Source organism: Python bivittatus, unplaced genomic scaffold (genome assembly GCF_059951505.1).
Source record: "Python bivittatus isolate LINGU-HERP-01145 unplaced genomic scaffold, Pbiv_v1 ctg000980_np1212, whole genome shotgun sequence".
Taxonomy (NCBI): domain Eukaryota; kingdom Metazoa; phylum Chordata; class Lepidosauria; order Squamata; family Pythonidae; genus Python; species Python bivittatus.
The window spans coordinates 4,415,675-4,441,028 of record NW_028277125.1 but is presented as its reverse complement, the minus strand read 5'-3'; the positions used below and the strand labels follow the sequence as shown (position 1 = coordinate 4,441,028).

Genomic DNA, 25,354 nt, shown 5'->3' with positions numbered 1-25,354 from the left:
TGTCTTCAAGGCGCCAGCCACCCCCAGGGGTGGTTATATCCCTTCTCACCCCGCCCGTCTTTATTTATTTATTACATTTGTATGCCACCCATCTCCCCCAGAGTTGGCAGGGCCAGGTCTTCCGCCCTTTCTGGAAGGCCGGGAGAGTGGAGGCCCGCCTCACCTCTGGGGGAAGAATGTTGCATAGAGCGGGGGCCACGGCAGAGAAGGCTCTCCTTCTGGGCCCCGCCAGTCGACATTCTTCCATCGACGGGGTCCGCAGCAGACCCTCTCTGCTTGACCAGGTGGGACAGGTCGAAATAATGGGGGTGAGACGGTCCCTCAGGTAACCCGGTCCCATGCCATGCAGGGTTTTAAAGGTGATAACCAACACCTTGAACTGGACCCAGAAGCAGACTGGCACCCAATGCAGTTCCCGCAACAGAGGTGTTACATGTGCCATCCTTGGGGCACCCAAAATTGCCTGCACCCCTGCATTCTGCACCAGCTGTAGCTTCTGGATACTCTTCAAGGGTAGCCCCACGTAGAGCGCATTGCAATAGTCTATCCGGGAGATGACTAGGGCGTGAGGGACTGACCAGAGGGATGCACATTTAAAGGGGTAGGGCTCAAGTGGTCACTGTTGCTGTTTGGAAGCCAGTAGCCATTGTTGTGGCTGCCCCTGGCACCCAAATCTTTCTCAGCCCCATCTTATACTGAATAAAAAAATCAAGGTAAACTTAATTTGAGTTTCTTTCTCACTCTCCCTTCAGTCTCTGGACTGTGTAATCTCTTCTCCAACTCCCTCCTGAACTGTTGGGTCATACAGTATATTCCCCAAGTTCAGCTCTCAAGTCCTTTACAATTTCAATGTTTTTCCAACTTGGCCACTTCAGGACGTCTGGACTTCAGCTCCCAGAATTGGAGAACCTTGGTCCAAACCATAGCAAGGGCATCCAGGGGTCATTCACCTCTCAGTGCTCTTGGAGATGGGGAAGGAGGTGAAATAAGGATCCAAAGATAATAATAATTTTAAAAAGCACGCTGGTTGGGGAATTCTGGGAGTTGAAGTCTGCACACCTCAAAGTTGCCAAGTTTGAAAAACGCTGATTTAAACCCTCGCGTTGCCTTCCCACAACATCCTATGATTGGTTCATTTTCATCCCTGTTTGTTTCCTTGCATGTTGTGAAACTGAGCCCACTGTGATAAACTGGGTTTTGTAAATTATAATCGGTTCATTTTCATCCTAGTGTTTTTCCTTGCGTGTCGTGAAACTGAGCCCACTGTGGATTTTGTAAATGTTAAGAACCTGGAAAATGGGTTCATTCAGTCCCCGCATCAAACAGGTTGTGTGAATGGAGCCCCTGAGTTCAACTGGAGATCAAGGATCTGAGATTTCAGGTGACAGGTTTATAGCAGCCATCCCGAAATTGGACCCCACGAGATTTTCTGGGACGACGACGTATCCCCAGTTCTTGGCCAGCAGGAATCTGTCTTGAGGATATTGTTCCAAGGCCAAATCAGAGTCATTGAGACAGGCGCTCGATCAAACTACCTCAGATTATCCGGGATTCTTTGGGGGGAGTCGCATCAAATAAACGGCCATCAAGCTAGTTTTCGAGTCACAGAGGAGGTTCAGCTCCTGAAACATCTTGCAATCTCACTTTCAGTTTGGGATTTTCGTTCCCAAACTCCAGCCTCCAATTGTGCCTCGGAGTTGCCTTCACACTGCTTATTCAGCTGGATTTAGGCTTAACCTTGTTCTGATTTGGTTCTGGTGAATTAAGATGGCCTGTTTGGGCACCATATGCCGTACTGTATCATGCAAACCCTGTCGTGAGATACGGGGGGGGGGGGGGTGTTATAGAAATTGTTTAAACAAATAAGTAAAATGCTTCATTCAGCAGAGATGTTGTGTCAACACACTATAAAGCGAAGAATTGAATGCCACTTTTCCCCCCATGGCTGATAAAGGAACACAGCAATTACATCCATCTGACTGAATTAATTTCCCCAGGACCAAGAGTTTGCCTTCTGTACCATTCTTTCAGCCTTGTTTTCCAGCGAGGTCTCCCCGCCCCCCACCCCACAAAGGCTTCTCCGTGGCTGTGTATTTAGGTGGCTCACGGTAGCAGTCAGCTCGGCGTTTGCATCTTCCATCCTGGAAACCCTCCGGCCGCAGCTGTCCCTCCCCTGCCCCACCCCGAGGCTTTGCATTCCAGGCCAGGGAGCTTCAGCTGCTTCCTATGAAATGGGATCTGTCCCCCAAGAGCTGCTTCCTGATGGGCTTGAGCACCTCTGCTTGCCGCCTGACCTCCTGGCCTCGTTTCCCTGCACAGCAGCTGGCGGGAGGCATGCCTAGCCTGGCCCCCTGTTAAAAATAAGCCCAATGCTCCAAACAGTTTATTGCAAACTTTTTTTCCTTCCAGGCCCTCTTTGGGGTCATAGGGTGGGTGGGGCTAAAGCCAGGAGTGGGCGGGGCTGGTACAAAAAGGCGGGACCTTCAGGCCTTTTATGACACCTCTTTTGTCCCCAGCTCTCTTCCTCTGTCTACAATCACACAACATGCTTAACCAAGTTCCTTATTAACCTGCACTTTGGGTTTGCACAATAAATGCAATATGCTAAGCCTGGTTAATTTTAACTTGGTTTTTCTTCTGCTTTTATTTATCATCATGCAACTGGCCCATTTGAGTAGTTTATAGATTCAGGTATTGTAACTGGTGAAGCATGTGGCGTGAATGCAGCAATGTTCTTCCCTTTCATTTAAAAGCATTCATTAATACTTTTAAAACTAAAAATATTTATCAATATTCATTAATTAAACATTAAATGGAACTCCCTGTATGCAACCTGTGTCTGGGTTGTCTTCCTTACCTCTTCCCTCCCCATAGGCTCTTCCTTCAATGTCCTGCCTTCTTACATTGTCACCGTTCAGGTCGAAGAGCAGATAGGAATGTCTGAACTAAAATAATTCAGACAAAGCAAACTGTTTCACAACTGCCTTCTCCAACAGCTCTGAGATCCTGCAGTTGATCCTTATTAGAGCACTGGATGAAAGCAGAAGCCCAAATCTTTTTGTGTTAAGATGGATTTCTGCTCTCTGACAACTTCTGAATGCATTCAACCACATTCCAAGCTGGATTTTGTTTCCTGGGGTCCTGGATCCTGAAGTCCAACATATCTGGGGAGGGCTAGATTGGGGTAGAGTTATTAAACAACCTTAATATTTCTGTTAGAGCTGTTACAGTGCGATGTTTCTCAACCTTGACGACTTGAAGATGTGTGGACTTCAACTCCCAGAATCCCCCAGCCAGCAAGGCTGGCTGGGGAATTCTGGGAGTTGAAGTTCACACATCTTCAAGTCACCAAGGCTGAGAAACACAGCTATAGTGGTTCTGTTTGTGTGACACATTGAACCAAATCAGTTAAAATCTAACCAATGCATTCATGGCTTACTTAGTTAGCTCTAACAGTGGTTATTCTTTGTTCATAAAAGTGTTGTTCAAACCCTGTCATTTTGAATAGCTTTTATTAAAAGATTTTACATATATAATAAGAAGTACATTGAAAGAAAAAGATACAGTAAATGTGAAAGAGAAAAGAAAAGAAAGATTTTAAAAACCACGTTATTAGATGTGCCATACAGAGGATATGGAACAGATATAAACCCAGGCTGTGCCCGAAAACCCCTTTCTGGATCTCAGCACAAGAAACATTTTACAGAAGAGAAACAACAGGCAAAGACAAATGGTTAACCTACCAGGAATTATTGGAGAATCATCCAGGGGGATATAAAATTAAATTAAGAGAATAACTAATGGCAGAAGGATATAGTTGTCCATAGTTCTCCCATTGACAGCTATCAGAAATATTTAAAATGGATAAATAGACTCATGGTATGGAGCAAAGAAAGGCAGAATTTGAAGTGCAATTGTGTACAGATGATGAACATGTAATTGCTAAAATGTATAGACTTTTGTTGAAATTTGAAATGGAAGAAGAATGGGGTAAAGAATGTATGATAAAGTCGCCTAAGAATGTTGGTTATAATATACAGATGGATCAATGGGAAAATACGTGGTCAAAAGGGTTGAAATTTACATTACGTTACGGTTTTAAAGAGAATTTTTATAAAATGATGTATCATTGGTGCATGAGGCCAGAGAAATTATCCAGAACGTATAAAGGTATTCCAAATGTATGTTGGAAATACGAACAACATGAAGGGACATTCTATCATGCTTGGTAGACATGTAAAAAAAGCAAAAAAAAAATGGATTCAAAAGCACACATTCATACAGAGGATTTTGAAGACGAATATTCAATTGAAGCCAGAACTTTTCCTTTTGGGACTGATGGATACCCAGTTCGAAAAGAGTCATGGAAGATTATTTCAAGATTTGATTACTGTGGCGAGATTATTCAGTGCAGAGAAATGGAAAGATTGGGCATTACCCACCACGGAGGAATGGTTGGTGAAATTGACAGAACTTGTCGAGGTGGCCAAACTGACTTCTTCGATTAGAGAAAGGTCATTATTGACATTCATCAATGTCTGGGAAACCCCTTATGGACTTTTTGCATAAGGAAGAAGATGATTTTGTGACTGATGGTTTTGATGGTTAGAAAGAGTAGGCTATAGAAAGAAAGGAATGATGAGAAAGGTTTGATCAGAACTGTATGAACAACTACCAGGAGGAAGATCGGAAGGCATTTCTTTATATTTCTTTTCATGTTTTCTGTACTTTTCTTTCTCTTTTTTCTTGCTCTTTTCCTTTTGTTTCTTTTCTCTTTCACATTTACTGTATCTTTTTCTTTGGATGTATTTCTTATTATATGTGCAAAATCTTTTAATAAAAACTATTCAAGCCCAGTCAGTCTGGACAGTTTATGATTCAATATATTGTCTAAACCCCATAAAATCGGGCAGTTCAATACCCAGATTGAGGGATTGTGAGCGAACTCACTGTGTGTTCTTCTCTCCTTTCAGCTCAGAAAATATGCAACACTGATTTGAATTAACAGTAGCTAACATTACGTGAACAGTGGTGAAGAAATCCCCAAAACTGAGATGTTTTTGCCCTGCAGATACCCTTTCTGCTGGATACTTCCAGTCTGAACCGAAAAGCACCGAAACTTACAGAATGAGTTTTGCTCTCTCTCTTCCTTTTTTCAGAACTTACCTGCAATCAAAAATGTTAGCTTTCTCTTTCTTTTCCCTTCCTTTCAATCCTGAAAAAAAAGTAATGGCGCTGTTCCCCATACTGATAAAACAGGTCATCTTCAAGATTAGGGCTGTGTTGGGTCGAAACCTGCAAGAATTTGGGTCGTGATGCTGGACCTGCCCTGCCTACAGGAACCCTTAATCTTCAGTACAGAGGAAGTCCCTGAGCCTTCTGAGCCTTTCCCAAACACCCTGCAAGAGACACCATTTGGGAAGCAGCCTTTATTAAACCTTAGGGAACAGAACCACCACAAAAATCAGAAATAACTTAAGGGAGCTCAACACTCCAGATGTTTGGGGTGGGGGAGCCGCAGCCAGCGTCAGCATCATCACCCGTCCCAATCCACCAAATCAGGCAGCTGCGACAGATGTTCCTGATCAACGGTGCTGGTGCTCTGAACAGGGGTCCCTTGGCTTTAGTGGTAGTGCTTGTTATGCTCACTGTAGTCATAAGGATCCCCCTCAAAGGGTAGGGGAGGAGGGTGGTTGTAGATTCCCACCAAGAAGATCCATAAAGTCCCGAGGCTGAGAATGGGGGTGACCAGGAAGAGGCAGAGGCGGTCCACGGTCCGGGCAATGCGGTTCCAACTGTCTTTCTCCTGCAAGGGGAGATACGTTGAAATAACAGGATTGGGAAGGACCCAAAGGCGCTCACACACCCCGGATCAACTCCACAGCAGCGTGCCCCCAGCGCCACAGCAGGAAAAGCCTGCTGGATGCGCTGGCACAGCACGCTCAGCTTGAAAGTGGCTTAATTCAGCAACCAGGTTAAGTGAGTTGTGTGAGCACAGCACGCCTCTCGCCGGCTTTCCCCATCCCTGCCAAGCACTGACCACCATCTGCGTGATAAAAGTCACTTTGGCTACCTTCATCTCAGACATTATGCATAGCCTGGTGACTAAGTCAGTTTGTTTTCTGGATTCACACGATGCCCTGAAACATAAAATAGGTTTGTACCACACATGAAGCCCCTCAAACAAACTAGTTAAAAGGAGCCAGGATTAGTATGTTGTATGAATACAGCTGCTGGGTCTTGATCTGATTCAACGTATTATATGAATGCAGCCTTTACATGGCCAGCCAGAATGGTAGCAACAACAGATGTGAAGGCTCAACTTGGAAATTTAGAATGGCTCATAAAGTATTATTGTTGTTGTTGTTCGCAGAGTCAGCCAGACATTTAGAGTGGTTTGGCATTTTTATCCACCTTTTGAATCCTTCCCAAGGACCTGGGATAGGCAGATGTTGTTTGATGGTATTAAAGGTTTTGTCACAGGTTGCAAGCTGTTCCAAGTAAAGCTGCCTTTTCAACTGACCGCTGATGACTTTTTTATTATTATTTTCATTATTAGCATTAACATTATTATTAGCATCCTCAGTCATGATTTCCACCAGTGATAAATGGACACCTTGAACAATTAATAAATATAAATGTATCTTGATGTTGCTAGAATGTTTTATTATTCCCCCCCCCCCCAAAAAACTAAGGCTAACTAAGTTTGGAAAGTAGAAATTTTTATTAGAATTTTGCCCACAACAGAACAGGAACTGACCATTGAGGAATGTTGCGGTCATAGGAGGCAGAACAGGAAGCAATTAATTTTTTTAAGAGCAGGAAAGAAAGTGCCTATTAGTTGCTCCAGAATTACCGAACTAAAGTTAAAAAGTGCAAACAGTGAAAAAGAAAGAGAAAAGAGAAAAGTAAGTAAAAAAAAGTTTTAAAATGTTAAAAAGTAAGTAAAAAAGGAATGGCTACGAATCAGGTTGGAAAGAACAAGACGCATCACACCAACTACAGTGGGGTGATGTTTAATTTCAAAAGTGAGTAACTAAGGAAGACTGTCCCCAACTGGTGGTTCGGCAGAGGTCCTAAGAGACCAGCTTCCTGAATACTCCACCCGTTTCCCTACTGCAAGCACCCAGTTGGGAAAACCTGTTCTCAACCACAGCCAGAATGAACCCCATCCTTCTGCACTATGATAGCAGAGCATCGTCGTGTTTATGACAGATCTGAGGAAGTCAGGATAAGTTGGTGATCCTGAAATGCATGACACGCCTACCTCATTATAGTTGTTCTTCTCCCGCATGTGCTTCACAATGAAGTTGGCTCCAGCAATCGCTGGCTTGATCTCATTGTAAAGCTGTTCTTGCAAATCGTCTGCCCCGTGGGGGTTTGGTCCTAGTGGGCAGAAAAGAAGGAAGCTGTGAGTCAGGGAGTGGGGAGATCTAGAGAGTTGCAATGATTTGTGCAAAGCAGCTAAGATCTTGCAGGCAAAACATGGGCTTCTACCGAAGACCATCAATTCCAAAATTCATCCGTTCCAAAAGAATTGAAATGAGAGTCTCAGCTTCCAGGAAGAGATGTGGAGATGGCAGACCCACTGAGTCACCATCAGATTCTACCTCAAATGGAAAGTAATCCTTTCCAAGCAAGATTCTCCCAGAGTTTTCTTTAATAAGATTTATTGAGATGAAAGGGACGGGGTTACAAGAGTTCCAGCAAAACTGAATTACTTTCCATTGAGAAGCAGTCAGTGACCACAGACATTATGGTGGAGACTTTCTGATTTTTCTTTCAAACAGCATTCCCATGATCTGGTGAACTGGCAGGTTTCTTTGCTGATAAGAGGGAAGCCTGCTGCCGGCTATTTTATTTAAGTCTTTTGAACCTTTGTCAGAGTGAGAATCAACTCCTACACAGTGAGTTCTGTGCCAGTTCCAGTATTCCTGGAATCCCCATTGGAGCCCACCCTTCTTAAACTATAAGTCAGTGTTTCTCAACCTTAGCAATTTTAAGATGGGTGGACTTAAGATGGGTGAACATGGCTGGCTGGGGAATTCTGGGAGTTGAAGTCCACCCATCTTAAAGTTGCTAAGGTTGAGAAACACTGCTATAAGTTCATGAAAGACAGGGGGCTTTGTTAAAGAGGTTAAACTAGCCAGTTAATCTGCTGTGGCTCCACCTGGCCCAGTTAAACTTGTGGTGTGAAGTGTCGGATTTTTGCACAATACACCAAAATAGCTAAAACAGGGTTGAGTAGCTTAGGATTCTGCAAGTTATGGGTACCCAGCCATTGTCTTCATGTGTGATGTGAACTAGGGCATGTAAAGTCATCGGTTGATGCTGGATTAGAGGACTTTTTCAGTGGTGTCCACACTGCCCTTGGGCATGGAGGCTTAACCATGACCACCGACTTCTCTGCCGCTCCCCTTCCCCTTTCGCGCTTACGGGCAGGGGTGATCCGGCTAGCTAGGCCATGCCTCTCCGACTGCTTCTCAAACATGAGCTCGCTGCGGGACTTAATGGTGAAATATTCCTCAGCCTTGACGATGTAACCAACGGAGCTACTGCGCCGGATCAGCAGGCCTTCCCGTGGCTCCAGATCAATCTCCGCTGGCTTGGACATGTGCAGGAGGCGAGGAAGGGTGTCAAGGAAGAGCTGTGGATAGAGAAAGGAGGAGAGGGGAGGTTTTCTTCTTCCAGGTTTTTTTTTTTTCAACTTCCCAGTCTGGCCAGCAGCTGAAAGATCTCCTGGTAGTCTCCCATTCTAGTGCCAAAGTAAACCAAAGTGGACTAGAAGTAGCCAGCTAGTTGTGTGTGCCAGAATAGGCCCTTTGAAAACCAAAGCAATGCCAGAAACAATGGCAAGTGTTAGAAATAAATAAGAATCAAATGTAAGAACTGCAATTCATTCAATATTAGGCTTTCGTGAACCCCCAAATATCCCCTAACTCCAGTAAAAGAGAGCCTCTGTAGCTCAGGGTTGAACTGTGGAGTTCTTGGTGTTCTCTGAGCTTGGCGGTTGGCTTGCAGACGTTTCATTACCCAGCTAGGTCACCTCATCAGTGCACAACGTCCTATGATTGCTTCGTTTTAATCCCAGTTTGTTTCCTTGCGTGTTGTGAAACTGAGCCCCCTGTGGGTTTTGTAAATTATGAGAACCCAGAAAATGGGTTAATTCCGTCCCGGCATCAAACAGGTTGTGCGAATTGAGACTCTGAGTTCAACTGGAGACCAGGGAACTTTCCTGCTTTTTATTTCACGGGAATATTGACCCTCAGTAGCAAGGGGTGGTATACCTGGGAAAAACCCCGGCCGACAGTTTGGCCTCACATTTGCCCCATCCCCTCCAACAAAGTTCTGTACCTCTGGGAAAAAAGCCACAAAATGCTGGTTTTTCATAATACGGCTGCCAAGCTCCAGGCGCCTACAAAATTACTGCTTCCGACTAAGCTGGTCTATGACTGTAATTGATGTGATCTGATTTCATTGTTTCCAAGGCAACCCAGCTATGAAAACTCAAGTCACCCAGGATTGGCGGATCTTGAGGGAACGGGCCAGAAACCTTCCAAGCAGAGGCATCCACGGGAGGTCAAAAAAGTCAAGATGGCTGTCACAACACAATTGAAGCCCTGCCTCTTTTTTAAAGGTGTCCCAATGCACATGAACAAGGGGTATGGTCATGACAGCCAATCTTATTTTTTTGATCCCTCTCCCTGGATACCCCAGGTATAGACTTTGGCCTGGCCTGGCCTGGCCTAGCTGGGAAAACACAGTTTGGTGGTGGTCCTGTACTCGCCTCGTGCTGTGTAACAGGGAGGCCCTCCTGAGTCATGGGCCCCGTCTGTTTGATTCGACGTGGACCCCTCCTGACCTGCTCAGCTGCAGCTTTTAAGCTATCCTGGGATGTCCCCTGGCAGAGTTTTCTGGCTAGAGGCAATGGTCCCTGAGTTTCGATGCCCCTGAGCTCATCTGGGATGCCCTGCGGTGAACGTGGCCGAGCCTTCAGACTTTGGGTCCCGCCGATGCTGGTCTGGAGAGCTCAGTTGCTACCCCCCCGTTTTCCTCAGGCCCAGAGAGAGCAGAGGCTGCCCACTCCCGGCACAATGACGGCTCCCTGATCGAGAGAAGGGCCTTTATTACAAAGCCATTCATCTGCCCATCTTTCATGTGCTGGGCCTTAGGGAACATGATGCTCCTGCACTGTGATGAGTGCCAAGAGGCAGCTGGGTTCCTTCAGGAAGGCGACAGTCCTAAACCAGAGGAATTTAAAAAGCTATTTGGAAGCAGCTGCCGCCAACCTCCACACCGTCTCCCAGACCTCTGTCCCAACGAATGCTTTCGCCGCCTGAGGAGACGCCAACATTTGCACCCTTTCCTGCCTGGGTTCCTGGCAAGCGGGCCCCGCTGGGCTGGAGGAGCAACGGCTGCATTCACACAACCCGCCTAACCTGGTTCTGAATGAATTTGTTTTCTGCGTTCACACAATACAATCCACCAAAGTTTGGCTAATGTGGGTCTTCCAGGCTGTGTGGCCATGGTCTTGAAGTTTTGGTTCCTAACGTTTCGCCAGCATCTGTGACCAGCATCTTCAGAGGGCAGGAGCACAGACAGGAGCGGTTCTCTCTGTGCCCAGGGTGATGTGACCCTTTTGTGGGTATTTATAGACATAAACGAGGGTGCCTGCGGGGGGCAGGGGGGTTGTGGGTTAACGAGCGGCTGCTTGTTTTGGTGTCAGTGTACGTGTGTATCTCCCTGGGGATTAGGCAGGGTTTTTTGTGTTGAGTTGTTAATGAAACCAAAACCAAATAAACAAAATAAACCAACGTTTATTTGCAGTCCAAAACCTACATTTGGGTCACGTGCTAGAAAGAGCCACAAAGGAGCAGGTTTAGCATGTTGTGTGAATGGAAGCAGCCGGTTCAGCACCTTTAGGGTCACCACCAATTAAGCAGAGCTGGGTTAAAGCAGCTTCTGATGTTCCCAGGGCTAGGACTCGTTCCCAATTAGTGTTCATAAAGTGGCAGTGTCAGCCTTACAAATTCCTGCAGCCCTTGGAGGTAAACAAGGCATTAAATTCCACTTCAGTTCATGCACAAGGGCCCTCTACTAGTTGGATTTCTAAATCTTCAGCGTTTGATGGGTTCAGTATTTGTAAAAACCAAGACCCTCTCTCTGTTGGACTACGCTGGAAATATCCAATATAGTAAGACTGTTTCATCCCTGCAGGGTAGGGTCAAAAAAGTCAAGATGGTGGTCACGGCAGCGCAGTCTGCCTGTTTTTCATGTGCAATGCACTGTCATGACCACCATCTTGACCTTTTTGACCCTACTCTGCAGATACCCTTGATTGCTTCTCTGTTGAATAGTTCCTTCTTTCTTACCTCTTTCGTCCGTTCAGACAAGACATGGGTGCTGGGTGTCCGAAAATGAATGTTGAGTTCCACGGTGCAGGCCACCACGACGGCAGTCACGAGAAGCATAACGAAAAGCAGGTACCTATCAGCGGTATGGATGAGCATTGATCAAGTCAAGGGGGATAATTTCAAATTATTACCTCCCATTCTTTTTTCCCCTTTGAAGGGCCTTCAGAGAGTTCTGAAGCGTCTGCTGGGACGGTGGGAAGTTCATCACATGGATTATGACAGTGTTTCTCAACCTTGGCAGCTTGAAGATGTGTGGACTTCAACTCCCAGAATTCCCCAGCCAGCATGGCTATCTGGGGAATTCTGAGAGTTGAAGTCCACACATCTCAAAGTTGCCAGGTTGGAAAAACAGTGTTAAACCAAACCTTATCCCTCTCCAGCCAGAGTGGCTTTGATGGTATCTGGCTAAAGAATGATGGTAGTCGCAGTCAAAAACATCTGAAGGTTCCCAGTTTAGGGAACTCGATTTAAGATCTGGGAGACTTACTTGCCAATGAGTGGGATGGCAAAGGAGGTGGCAGGTAGGCGCCCCGAAATCAGCAGTAGAAATACTGACTGAGCCAAGAGGATAGAAATAGCCAAGGTCACTTTCTCTCCACCTGAAAGAATGATGAGAATTGCACCTCAGAACACCTCCACCAATTCTTGGCACCTCTGTCATTCCCTAGATCTGTTGCCTCTAGGACAGTGTTTCTCAACCTTGGGAACTTTAAGAGGTGTGGACTTCAACTCCCAGAAGCCCCCACCCACCTTCTCTCCACACACATCAGCTGTCCAACATATTCCCCTAACCTTAATTCTTATTCCCTGCTCCCCCACCTAATGTCATCTGTCATCTGCTCCATTATGAATTGGGGGTAGGTGGGGAGGTGACGTCATGCAAAGATTTCTGGGTCTGGAATGATCACCACCAAGCTAGGCCACGGGCTGGGTGGAAAATGCCACTGTTAAATGCCCCTTCAGTTCTCCACAAAGGAAGGAAGCAGTAGGGTTTTACTGATTCCCTTTTGTTATTGCAGGATTTTAAAATGCAATTTAAAAAATGAAAGGAAAAAGGAGAAAGAGTAAACAAGGACTTCCCCATACACACTGAGAAAGTAGAGCTGATTAATTAGTGGGCAAATTGGAATATATACCCCAGGGGTCCTGCTGTAGCAAGGAGCTAAAGCTACAGGTAGGAAGCCTCTAATTAAAGGGACAAAAGCTTTGAAAAGGTGTATCTGTTCATAGGAAGCCTTTAGTTAAAGGCACAAAAGCCTCAAAAAGCCCACAATGCACAAGTTGTGACAACCGCATCTTCAATTTTTTTTTTTTAAAACACAGGCTGGAAGAGGAGAGGAAATCCTGGGAACTAAATGCAAGGTGATGACATCTCCATTATTCATTGCAAAAGTGATTCAACAAAGCCACACAATCAATTTGGAAGCCAAAAAATCGCGTAAGCAAAAAGAATTTTTTACAAGCAATCAGGAAAGGCCAAATCCAGGAGAAGGGTACTTCCGCCTCAGAGAGACGGACATGTTTTATAAAAGTGTATATGTAGATAGGCATAACTGAACATCAGCTGAAAGTTTGGGACGCCCAAGGGGACTGCTTACTGTCAGCCGGCAAGTAGAACACGAGGATGGTCATGAAGGCGATCAGGATGCAGGGAGTGACAATGTTGATAACATAAAAAAGAGGTTTGCGCTTTATGATGAGGTAGAAGGTGATGTCCTGGTACTTGTTGCTCTCTCGAGAAACAAGCGGGTTGATGTTTTTACGAGCTGGTCTGTGAATAATCTCCCATTCGCCATTGCCTGAGGGTTGTGGAGAGAGAATGAGACACAGAGACAGCATGAGCCAGGAAAGCAAAGCAGTTTAAAGTAGCTGTTCCACTGGACTTTTCCAACCATTCCCATAATCCCCAGGCAGTCTGTGAATTAGAGGAGCTGTGGTCCAACACGGGGTGGAGAGAGCTACCCTTAGCTGCCCCAAACTCAGCCATGCAGCCGTTGCACGTGGAAAAGACAAGGAAGCCTCTTGACGGAGCAGTCACTGGCCTCCCCCTTTAGAGGTGCCGGTGAAATTTGGGCCCCTTTATAGGTGTAATTGGTCTTTCTCTGTTCTAAAACTTTTTAGAATTTTTTTTTTTTTTACAATTTCACAATGCCGTTTTGACCTTACAGCCGGTTGGGTTGGCTGCAAGGGGTCCAAACAATCAAGTCTGGTGATTAGAAAGAAGACTGGAAGCTGCTTCTTTATCATTTCTCCTTTCCTTTCCTTTCCTTTCCTTTCCTTTCCTTTCCTTTCCTTTCCTTTCCTTTCCTTTCCTTTCCTTTCCTTTCCTTTCCTTTCCTTTCCTTTCCTTTCCTTTCCTTTCCTTTCCTTTCCTTTCCTCTCTTCTCTCTCTTTCTTTCTTTGCACTTTTTTTCACTTACTTATTCCTTTCCTTTCCTTACTTTTCTCTTTCAAATCGGTATGGTTTTTATTCTTTTAAAAATTTCTTTAATAAAAATTATATATAGAATTATATATAAAACATATAAAAATTATATATAGAATTATATATATATATAATATATAAAAATTATATATAGAATCATATATATAATATAAAAAAAGAAAAAAATTATGAAACAATCAAGGGGGCGGCTGAGACCGTGCGCTTGAAGACCCACCCTTTTTTGATGCCTGTCAACCCTTGAAGTTTCAGCTGAACAGAAAGGCAAAGGAGTGCTTGAATAAAGAATAAAAAATATATCATAATAAACTGAACATTGCTTTGACTCCAAAGTCTGGCTCACCTTATGTCGCACCAACCCACATTGTGGTTTGTGGGAATTCAGCTAAGGATGCTCTTTGAGCCCTGTTCCTGGGACTTGAAAATCCTGTGTTATGGCTTGTCAGGATCCAGCCTATTGGGGCTGCTTCTGCAAGCCACGCTTAAGCAAACAATGGCTTGTGTGATAGGAAAGCCAAGTTCACCACACCGCAGCTTGCAAGCGTCCTTACTTGTAAATCCTCCCGGGTCAATGATGATCCATTCCACAAAGTACCACGGCTGGTTTTCACCATCTTGTTTGGACATGATCTGTATGTCGATCTCGTTCGCATTGTATCTCAGGGAGCTGGTGAAGACGAAGAGAAATCCTTGTAGCATCCGTGCTACAAAAGTCAGACCGCTAAGAGCCCTTTCTGCAAATACCCAACCCCGTGGATTGTTAAGCAGCTTAACAGGTAGCTTTATCAGATTGGAAAAATCTAGCCCAGTCCACACAGCTTAAAGTTGCCAAGATTGAGAAGCACTGGGTTCAATGGACCCCCTGGCTCGGGCTTTCCCTTTGGACTTATCCAGAGGGTATCCATGGTGGCATCTCTCATAGCTGCTTACCTGAACTTCAGGGTACAATTCTGCCAGTCAAAGGGGAAGTAATTGACATTGATGGGGCAGGCGCTGCGGAAGATGGCAGGCGGTAGCCAGTACACCTCGCCCGAAGAGTACACCAGTATATTGGCACGGTACGCAATTTCAAAGTTTCCGTCGTTGCTATGAAAAGGAACGAAAGGCGCCATTGGAAGGGATCGTTCTTCCCAGCCAGATCGTGGTAGTCTCGTCGACTTCATCCTCATCCACCTTTTCCCAACCAGTCCCTTGCAGCAGCGTGGGACTCTAGTTCCATAATCCTGATCCAACACTCCAGTCCTGAAATCCCTAGCCTGTTGCCGGGGATGATTGGAGCAGAGGTCCAGCACCATCAGAAAGAAGGCCGACAGATTAGGAAGAGCTGTCAACCAGAGATAGGGAGAAGTTCGGGTTCTTCACGGAAGAGTGTTATTTAATTTAACGTCACTGTAAATATTAAGGAACATTCTTACAGTGAGAGCTATAAGATGAGGTTAAAGCTGAAATGTTCTTCTGGGTTAGGTTTAGAGTTTATGTTTGCTTTGAAGATATAGTGAATTTGGGGTTCTGTACCACTAACCAGGAAACGTCTCCCCAGTATTTATTGTGAGACCGGGAGCTGCAGTCTCACAATAAATATTAGGGAGAATTTTCCTGGTTTGTGCTAGTGTTAGATTGATGTTATCGTTGTGACTTTCTTCTGGGTTAGAATTACAGTAGAGGTTTCCACTGACAACCTGGTGAAGTTAGAATTAAGATTCAGTTTCAATAAGAACGCTTATTTAAATGAATGTCACAATAAACACTAGGCCACATATTTGGGATTAGTCGCAGTTCTAGATTTATCTTACGCTTTTATTCTAGGGTTATGTTTCCAGCACATATTTGCATTGGAGATCAAGGGAAGTTAGGGTTAGCGCTCCACTTCTTTAAGGACTAGTGTTTACATGAAGGTCAGGGCACAGGGCACATTTTGACTTTGCTCCCCCAAAAACAGCTCCCTTCACCCTGAGGTCCTCAGCAAGAACTTTGTGATGAAAAAGGAACTTGACCAGGATCCTTCTTAGCCATGGATCTCCTTATGGTCCAGTTTCCTAAATGGCTGGAGACACACCCCTGTGGTTTCCCTTTCACAAATGGGCACCTGATGTTCTGTTTGGAATTTGCGTCCGTGTTTGTCTGCTCTTGAATTCCTCAGATGATCAGTGCTGAGCGATCATCATCATTACGATTAGCCCATTGCAACGCTACAATCCAGTGCTGAGTATCTTGCACAGGAAATTCCCAGGAACCGCTGGCTAGTTGCCAATGAGAAGAGGACGCCAGCGGCCCTTGGGAGCAGCAACGGCCAAGAACATGCCAAGCCTGTCACCTAAGACTGAAAGTATTTCTTAGCCATTGATGGATATGCCAAGCTGACTTATCTCAAGAGGTCGCCCTTCTTAATCACCTGCTCTGCAGTATTTCGTATGCAGTCCCACTTTGACCAAACCTTGTTTACACAATGTCAGTTTGTTCCCTAAAAGCCTTCAACTTTAAGGTTGCCTTCATATAACGGGCTTAACCTGGTTACTGAATCCAGGAGTCCAATATAAAAACTAAAATAACGTCCCCCGCCCCACAATGCTGTTGTGCAGATGATGCAAATAAGGTCAGAAGTCATGATGCAACTGATGCAAAATTGCATCATTTGCACAACAGTGTCATACAGCAAGTGAAGTCACACACACACACACACCCAAGTGGATGCCCATGTATTGAACAATGGCTGGGTTCATTTACTAAGCCAAAAAACAACTCAGTACCTACACGAATCAAGCTTTAGAGCTATGAGACTTCAAAAAAAAACCAACTGGTAGCAAGAGATAAAGAAAACCAAAACTTGTTGGGGCCTCCAACAGTCACCCAGATTTTTTCAGCTGAGCCCAAGGAGGCTTAGCAAACTCCACACATTTATCTACTCGGACTTTGTGAATCTGACCTGATTTGGGGTCTTGTGCAAATACAGTAGAGACTTGCATTGCAAAAGGGAGTCAGCAAAGAAAAGGATGAATGGATGCGCGAGGTGGCACAGGCCTGAAGAGCTCGCTGCACCCACCTTAAATAGACAACATGTTCCAGTTGCTCCTTTTCCTTGCTTTCTTTCCTCATCCCTCCCCGTAGCACCTGTTTTCATAGGCAGAAAATCCTGCTTTCAAAAAACCGGTTTTTTTCCTGACCCCATCGGTTTGCCTAGGTTGCTGTTACTCTTAATGCCTTTGGAGTTTTGTGCACTGACATGTGCAAAGGGAGCTTTTGTTACTGTTGTTGTTAGTCAGTTTACGGTTCTGTGTATTCTGTGAATCCGGAAAACAGGTTAATTCAGTAACCAGGTTAATAGGGCAATGGGAATGCAGCCAAGTATGCATTTTCTTCTCCTTCTGTAATTTTAGTGCTGAGTCAGATTGTCCTGTTTCTGTGCACATGTGCTTATTTGCAAACCGGAGAGGATTTAGCCCCATTTTTTCCCCTTTAAATCCGCTGTGGCTGCACTTCGCTGAAAGCTAAGCATAGGGGAACCTGGTTAAAATTTGGATGGGAGACTATCAGAAAATCCCAGGGCTGTAGGTTAGCCTCGAAGTCAGGAAATGTCTTGGAAAAAGGCAGTAGCAAAGCACCCCTTTTCGTCTGAAAGCCCACAGAGCAGAGCAAAACATCACGATCTTCATGTCTGCAAAGCTCACGGCTGTTCAATGCAGAACCCAGCAGAAGTTAGCCATTCTGGCCACCGCTGCAGATGCTTACTTGTTCTCCAGAACAATGTCAGGTAGCCATAACATCTCTGGCTGGAGGCGGAGCACTTCGATGACACTGTACTTAGTCGTGTTCCATTGCAGCCGCTGATCCACCCAGCTCTGATATAAAACAGGAACGCACCCTGGTCAGAAAGATCTATTCACACATGCTACTGACCCAGAAAAGGGGTGGCTTGGTCTATCACACAGGGTTTCTCAACCTCGGCAACTTTAAGACGTGTGGACTTCAACTCCCAGAATTCCCTAGCCAGTGTATGCTGGCTGGGGAATTCTGGGAGTTGAAGTCCACACGTCTTAAAGTTGCTGAGGTTGAGAAACCCTGGTCTATGGCTGGTGTGGGTCTTCCGGGCTGTGTGGCCGTGTTCTGGATGTTTTGTTTCCTAACATTTTGCCAGCATCTGTGACCGGCATCTTCAAAGGGCAGGAGCACAGACAGGAGAAGTTCTCTCTGTGCCCAGGATGATGTGACCATTTTGTGGGTATTTATAGAGATCAGCGAGGGTGCCTGAAGGGGGTGGGTGGGTGGGGGTTTGGGTTAACAAGTGGCTGCTTGTTTTGGTGTTGCGATATGTGTGTATCTTCCTGGGGGTTAGGCAGGGTTTTTTCCTTCTATTGAGTTGTTAACGAGTGGCTGCTGAGACCCACACCAGCCATCGTACTCCGGCCGTGAAAGCCTTCGACAATACATTAAACCCTGGTCTATCTGAATCAGCCAAGACATCAGGAGAACTGGTGTCACTCACGTGCTCCAGCCAGACGCTGGTCGTGAGGGTTTCATCCACTTCTTTCTGTAACGACACGCAAGGAAAGATGGTTAGAGCCAACACTCAAGAAAAGAGACGCTTCCGAAGTTGACAATGAATCTGCATTGTATTCGGTGGGAGCATCTTCAGCGGAGAGAAGGGCGTCCTTTTTAAGGGACGCGGATGTTGTGGAAGATGAAAAGGACAGGAAATCTCTCATGGATGCCTGGAAGACTTTGGTGGGTTCTACCTGGACATCCAGAAAAAAGAAAAAAAGATGTACCTGCTCTGGGCTTAGAAGCTGAGCAGGCCTAACTGGTGCTTGGATGGGAGACCACCAGGGAATCTAGAGCCTGTAAACTAGATTGGGAAATTGACAAAAAATCTCAGGAGGAGGCAAAGGGCAACTCAACAATAAACTCTGTATTATTCTCAATAAACATAGATGGATTTCACCAGGAAGTCACCAAGTGACGAATGTGACTTGAAGAAAATATGATTTTACTTACTTATATTTAAATAAAAGTTTGTCTATCCTGATGGAAGGGGTCAATCCAAGCACTTTTTCATCAGTTCCAGTTCAATGGATTTCACTTAGCAAGCAATAAGTTTTTGCAACTCGCTGCCACAAGATTCCTGTTCTCAATCTGGTTGACTGCGTTAACACAATATACTTAGCCTGGTTTTGGAATGAACCCATTTTCTGGGTTCGCACAATACACAGAAGTATAACTTTAAGCACCTCAGCTGAGTCCATGCAACACAGTAAGCCACAAAGCAAACAACTCAAGGTTCAAACTAACGAAGGTCACTCCTTGTGCGCACACAGTCCTCCTTAGCTCTTTAACCCACATAAGACATAAGTGTCTTCTGCCAACCCAGCCATGAGGCCTTTGGGCAAACCCAGAAAATGCTTTGGGTCAGCAACTAGGTCAAGTCGGTTGTTTGAACACTGCTGTAGGACGACTGGCTGGCCGGGGAAGGAATGTGGGAATGTGGGAAGAGCGGGGAGGAAAGGAGCAGGGAGAATGAAGGATTGACTGCTATAAATTGGATGCTGTCATGAAGGGCTCAGCGGCTGGCTTGGCTCAGAAATTGGCAAAGGCTTCCGGGGGCAGCTGGAATGCCAGAGGCTGGGCTCGAGCCAAGGGGCAGAGGAAGTTCTTACTTGCACGATCCTTGTTTGTCCCAGTCCTGAAGACTTCCAGCTGATCTGCCCTTCTGGACAACAGTGTTGAGAAAAGCCCAGACGTTGGATTGCTCAAGCCGGGCAAATCTTACATCTGGGTTGTGTTCATGCCACACAACTAACCTCATTGCCCAATTGATCCATTTCCTAATAGGCACTAAACCACAGGGTAAGTAAGGGGGTGGGTCCACACAACCCCTCCAAAACAAGCCAAGGTCATCACTTGCCATTCATAGCATGTTGTGCAAATCCATCTGCTAGGACTTTGGGGTTGGATGAAGCCAGCCCGTGTGACCTTTTTGGAATGGCAGTAGATTTAAGACAGATCCCCCAAAAGCAAAACCTAATTCATGTATGGAATTCACAGCGGCAAGATCAAATGCTAAGAAATCTGGAAGGTCAGACCCCTGTACTGTGGCCCCTAACTGGGGTGGTTTTAAACAGAGACTGAAACATTCATGAAGAAGGTAATATTAGTCAAAGGCTAATGGAACCTCCACGTTCAGGGCAGTATATCTTTGAATACTAGATTATGGGGCCAAGCCTTCTGGTGTTCTTCCTAGAGAATTCTGATAGGCCCATGGCTGACTCCCTTCCCAGAAGATTTAACTGGCCCAGTTAACAGCATTGTTGGAACACAGCCACTAAATGTGTGTGTGTTGAGTTTGCACAATTAAAACATAACTTGCTACTTTCTGGCTCAGCAGCTCTAGGTTCACCCGGGTTAAGAACGTCCGGCTTAAAGACGACCCATAGTTACGAACGGAGCCTACTGTAGCAAAATTTGAGTTAAATACACAACGATTCGAGTTAAATACAGAATGGTTTGAGTTCATTACACAGTACTGCTTATACCAGTGTTTCTCAACCTTGGCCACTTTAAGATGTGTGGACTTCAACTCCCAGAATTCCCCAGCCAGCCATGCTGGCTGGGGAATTCTGGGAGGTGAAGTCCACACATCTTAAAGTGGCCAAGGTTGAGAAACACTGACTTATACAATATTATACAATCATTCTGTTCTGGCTTATGTACAAATTCGATTTAAGGACAGACCCTGGGAGTGGGACTTGTTCTTAAACTGGGGGACTCCCTGTATTCCTAAAGTAAGGTACCCCTTGCTAAATCTGGCTAGTGTTAATGCTGAATGGTTGGTTTGATTGAGAATGGAGTTCCAACTTCCTCTACCCACTTAGTTTATGATTCCATATGTTGGGTAAATCCAGAAAATGACTCAATGCAGTAACCGGGTTAAGCATGCTAGGCAAATGCTACTCTGGCCTCAGGCGAGCCCAGCTGGAGGAGGCGGAAGGGGACCTTAAAGGAAAGTGTTTATTAATTAGTAAAAAAACAAATTAGAAAGACAATCTCCATTTGAATCATGCTGGCCCATTGGGAAACTGACTTGCAGACCCTTGAAGCAAAAAAAGATGGCCAGCGTCCCATGGATGTGGCTGATAGGGCAAGAGATCCATGCACTCCCTCTTTGCACAGCAATGCCCCATTAACAGTTGCTAACCGAGGTGTCCACAGGAAGGGGATCAAAAAGGTCAAGATGGCAGCCTCAGCAATGCAATTGAAGCCCCCCCCTTTTTTTGCATCCCATCTGTCACACGGTAGCAGCCATCATCTTGACTTTTGTAACCTTTTTGACCCTCTCTCGATGGACAGCCGTGGTTGCTAACTAACAGCTGCAGGTGACCTCACCAGGGAGACAAGATTGGAAAGGGTCAAAGCCAGGTAGATGGTCACGGTCTCGTTCTTGGACACCACCGGTCGCAGTTTATTGTCATACTGTCTGTCCTTGAAAAGAAACTCGATCAGCTGCTTCTCCATGTTCACGCCCAGGACACCTGCAAGGATATGGAGAGAAGTTAGCTGAGCAGGCCGGGCTGTTGGGGAGACACTGTCTGGAAGATGCCAAAACAACTAAGGCTGGGGAATTCTGGGAGTTGAAGTCCACCCAGCTCAAAGTGGCTGAGGTTGAGAAACACTGTTATAGATCACAAGGCCCACAATTGCATTGATTCTTTGCTTTTCTGTCCAAAGGTTTAGCCCAGTGTTTCTCAACATTGACAACTTTAAGATGCGTGGACTTCAACTCCCAGAATTCCCCAGCCAGCATGGCTGGCTGGGGAATTCTGGGAGTTGAAGTCCACGCATCTTAAAGTTGTCAATGTTGAGACATACTGGTTTAGCCTGACTGGTAGCGGCCATCTTTAATGACTTTTATTGGGGGACACTTGGCAGGAGTGGCTTGTGAGAGATGTTTTAAGTACCCCCTTTTCCTGCTCTATAACAGATGCTCAAGTTCATTCACTTCACGTGGCCCATGGCATGGGTTGGGTTCAGACGATCGCCTAACTCCTAAGGAAAAAACTAGCCAAGGTTATCATCGGTGAAGCTGAACATATTGCACAATGCAAGCAGGAGATTTTTTTTGTAATCATTGGGCATTGTGTACCCAAAGCACACCATACCTTTCTCTGAAAATCTATCTACCTTTTCTCTTTGAAAACATTATTTACAATGGAATTCTACTTTTTCAATGCCAAAAATGTGCTTTACGGTCATTCCCAGTTTAAGGGGACGGAGCTAGAAATACTTGACAGTGGGCACATTATAAAACGGAGCCATTCGTTTTATTTCTTCGGCTGAAACCTCTCCGTGACTGAGGTCCTTGGTTTTACAGTGGCCAGCGAGGTCTTTTATGCAAGATTTTTCCTTAACTAACCTCAGGAAAACTATTATTCAAGTTTTGGCTAAAATCTCAGCTTCTTTCTTCACAAACCCAGGAAGTTTCTTATTACAAAAGGAAGGCTCAGTAAATGATATTGAATATTTGGATACACAATTGGATAAGTGCTATTGAATATTTGGAAGATTCTGCGATTCTGATTTTATTTAAACAGACACACACAGACACACAGGTGCACACAACAGTTGTCTTTGTGCTTGGGGGACAGTGATCAGAGGAGAAATTATGGAAGGAGGTGGGCAGATCAAACGTGCAAAAGTGGGACCCGCCCACCGTGATCCACCCACCCCTGTAGATGACATACAATAGCTTTCTCTATAAGGAAACACAAAAGCATTTGGGGGGGGGGCTCTACCCTGCATTTTTGCACACAGCTAAATCAAGAAAAGCAACATACATCTCAAATCAAACTCTTCTTTAACCTCAGGTCCCAAATTATACCCTCAGATGTAAAAAGTACATGAGAAAATGGAAGGCATTTTCCTGATTTCTCTCCCTGATAAGAAGTCTTGCTTTCCAGGGTTGTGGGTGCTCCATTGCTGGAGGTTTTCAAGAAAAGATTGGACCACCCTTTGTCCGAGATGGTCTGAGGACTCCTGCCTTGGGCTGAGGATTGGACTAGAAGACCTGCAAGGTCCCTTCCAACCCCAGGATTCGATTATTCTAGGTCAATTTCCAGGTTTCAGAATTATGCCTTCCTAAAGACAGTGTCCCAGCCATTCAGAAATGCCAAATACAGGGGTTGTCTGAAGCTGTTTTTTGCAAAGCATGGGATAGTTTCCCCTTAGGGCCACGTCTGTGCCCCCATCCCGGGTATCAGGTGGGATTGGGGCCTCTTACCTGGCAAGGCGAGGGCCCAGAGCAGAGTGAGTTGCAGCGTCCGATCGTACATCTTGGCACCGGCTGGGCTGCTCCCTGTCCCTCCGCTGCCTCTGTGCGTATCTGGCTGGGCTGGGTGGAAGTTTGAGCTGGGAACGTGGATTGACAACAGCAGCCGGCCCTGGGGGCAGGGAGAATTACCAGCCAGCCTGGGAAACAAGAGACTGGCATCCTACCCCTTCCTTCCTCTCTGAACTCAAGGGGATTTTTGCTTCGAGAGAAATGAGCTGGCAGAACTGGTCTGCCTGCTCCACATTGGCTGCGTTCATACAACCCGCCAAACCAGGTTGGGTGAAATGTTAGCAGATGCCATCACTCAGTGGGCTCAGCTTGGGTAACCCTGGCCTGTCTTTTGGGGCTTAACATCTGGTTTAAAGCCAGCCAGTTGGGTGAGTTGACGCTCGGCATAGCGTAGGGCAAGAACTGGGTCAAATGGGTTATGTGGAAGGACCCATAGGTTGCTGGGTGTGGGTTTCTGCCATGACCGAATGAAGGAAGAGCAGATGGGGTGAGGCACCAGGGTTAACTTGGTGGTAGAAATGGATGCCTGCAGAAGGCCAGTTAGGTGTTTCGCATGCTTTTTAATGTTATATCTCCATGGGGGGTTCTGGGAGTATTTTATATATTCCTATATGATTAGCTGCCTAGAGCCTGAAAGAATGGTAAAACTTTAAAAACTTTCCAGCCAGAAACCCGCTTAAAATTCTCCCCCCGTTTCCAATCCATTTCTCCCAGAAATTTCTGATCAGCATCTGTTTCTGCCCAAGAATCTAAAATCTCCCCGCCACAAATCTCCACATTTCATTTTTACATTGGTTGGGTTTATGTTTAAAGCAGAGGACCCTTAGCGAGGGGGCTATATATCTTGGAGTTCCTCCCTCTTTGTGCTTGGGGGTTTCATCCCATTTCCTCTGCCATCTTGCCAAATCTGACACCTCCCTATGGATACCCTAGCTTGTTGATTAAAATGAGGTTCTCTAGCTTACGGTTGGGTAGCAGTGTTCACACATGAGTCTTATTGGGTCAAGGAAAACCCAGGATTCATCCAACATGCTAAGCTCAGTTAAAGTTCACCAAGGTTAATCATTTTTGGCATAGTGCAGTGTTTCTCAACCTTAGCAACTTTAAGACGTGTGGACTTCAACTCCCAGAATTCTCCAGCCAGCATGCTGGCTGGGGAATTCTGGGAGTTGAAGTCCACACGTCTTAAAGTTGTTAAGGTTGAGAAACACTGCGTATTATGGAAACCTAACCCTTGGGGTTCATTTCTAGTTCAACCTGGAAAAGGATTAAATTCACCGAATAGGTGAAGTATATTGTCTGAATGCTGCTTCACCATTATATTCTGATCTGTTTGATCGCCTGGGATGAAAAGTGTCCATTTCAAATATCAAAGCACAGTTTGGATCCCCCTCCCCACCTCCCAAATAGGTAGGGCCATTGCTCATCCAAGGTCCCTTTGTCACTTGACACTTACACCTGACATTTCCTAGAAGACCTGGCATTCTTTCCAGGTTGCCCTTATTGGCTCAGTAATTTGGTAATCTGGATTGACCCCAGGGATGTTCCCATGGGGGAGAGGGTCAAAGAACTTCAAGATGGTGGCTTCAACCAGATGATCAAAGCCCCACTCCTTTTTGCATGCCATCACAGCCACCACCGTGACTTTTTTGACAGCCGCCAGGAAAGCCCCCGATTGACTGATCTGCAGGCTTTGTATCTACAGGCTCATTTTTGGACTTTCTTCTTTCATTCACACGCAGACACACACATTTCACTAAAGAAAACTCCCTTGTTCCCCCCGCTGGATCAATAGGACCATGATTACTTGTCATGTTTTGTTCGTGGGCGAGTGTGCCTGGCAGAGGGGGAGATCACACTAAGGGCATTTCCCCCCATCAAATTTATAGTGTGTTCCTCCTACAGTCAAGTCTGCAGAAAACTAGACAAGGATAAACTGTGCTGTCTCCATTGCGGATCTCTCTCCTGACTGCCTGGCTGCGGTTCTTTTGCAGCCGGTCCCTGCCTTCCCTCCAAGGAACCTTTAATGGATTTTACAAGCCTTGAGCTGCGCTTGAAAGGTGTTGGAAGAAAGGGGAAATGACTCTTTAGAACAGTGTTTCTCAACCTTGGCAGCTTGAAGACGTGTGGACTTCAACTCCCAGAATCCCCCAGCCAGCTTTGCTGGCTGGG

The 25,354-nt window shown here is 45.6% G+C and overlaps 1 protein-coding gene across 1 annotated transcript; it reads right to left on the bottom strand.

Annotated features, from left to right (window-relative positions):
• Nucleotides 1-5,428: 5,428 nt before the first annotated feature.
• On the bottom strand, nt 5,429-23,202 carry CHRND (cholinergic receptor nicotinic delta subunit). The gene is made up of 12 exons (XM_007429367.2): nt 23,123-23,202; nt 21,232-21,377; nt 18,338-18,382; nt 17,584-17,693; nt 14,788-14,943; nt 14,409-14,524; nt 13,013-13,213; nt 11,902-12,013; nt 11,373-11,487; nt 8,437-8,647; nt 7,268-7,386; nt 5,429-5,806 (listed from the first exon to the last, which is right to left on the bottom strand). Exons 1-12 carry the CDS (start codon nt 23,172-23,174, stop codon nt 5,624-5,626), a joined length of 1,566 nt encoding a protein of 521 aa, XP_007429429.1. The 5' UTR covers nt 23,175-23,202; the 3' UTR covers nt 5,429-5,623.
• Nucleotides 23,203-25,354: the final 2,152 nt, after the last annotated feature.

Excerpts from the sequence above, each read along its gene's own strand:
- CHRND (XM_007429367.2), bottom strand. The coding sequence starts at position 23,174 with ATGTACGATCGGACGCTGCAACTCACTCTGCTCTGGGCCCTCGCCTTG. Across the intron at positions 13,214-14,408 it reads TGACCCGGGAGGATTTACAA|GCAATGGCGAATGGGAGATT; the intron begins GTAAGGACGCTT and ends CACAACCCTCAG. Across the intron at positions 8,648-11,372 it reads TGTCTGAACGGACGAAAGAG|CTCTTCCTTGACACCCTTCC; the intron begins GTAAGAAAGAAG and ends CTCTATCCACAG.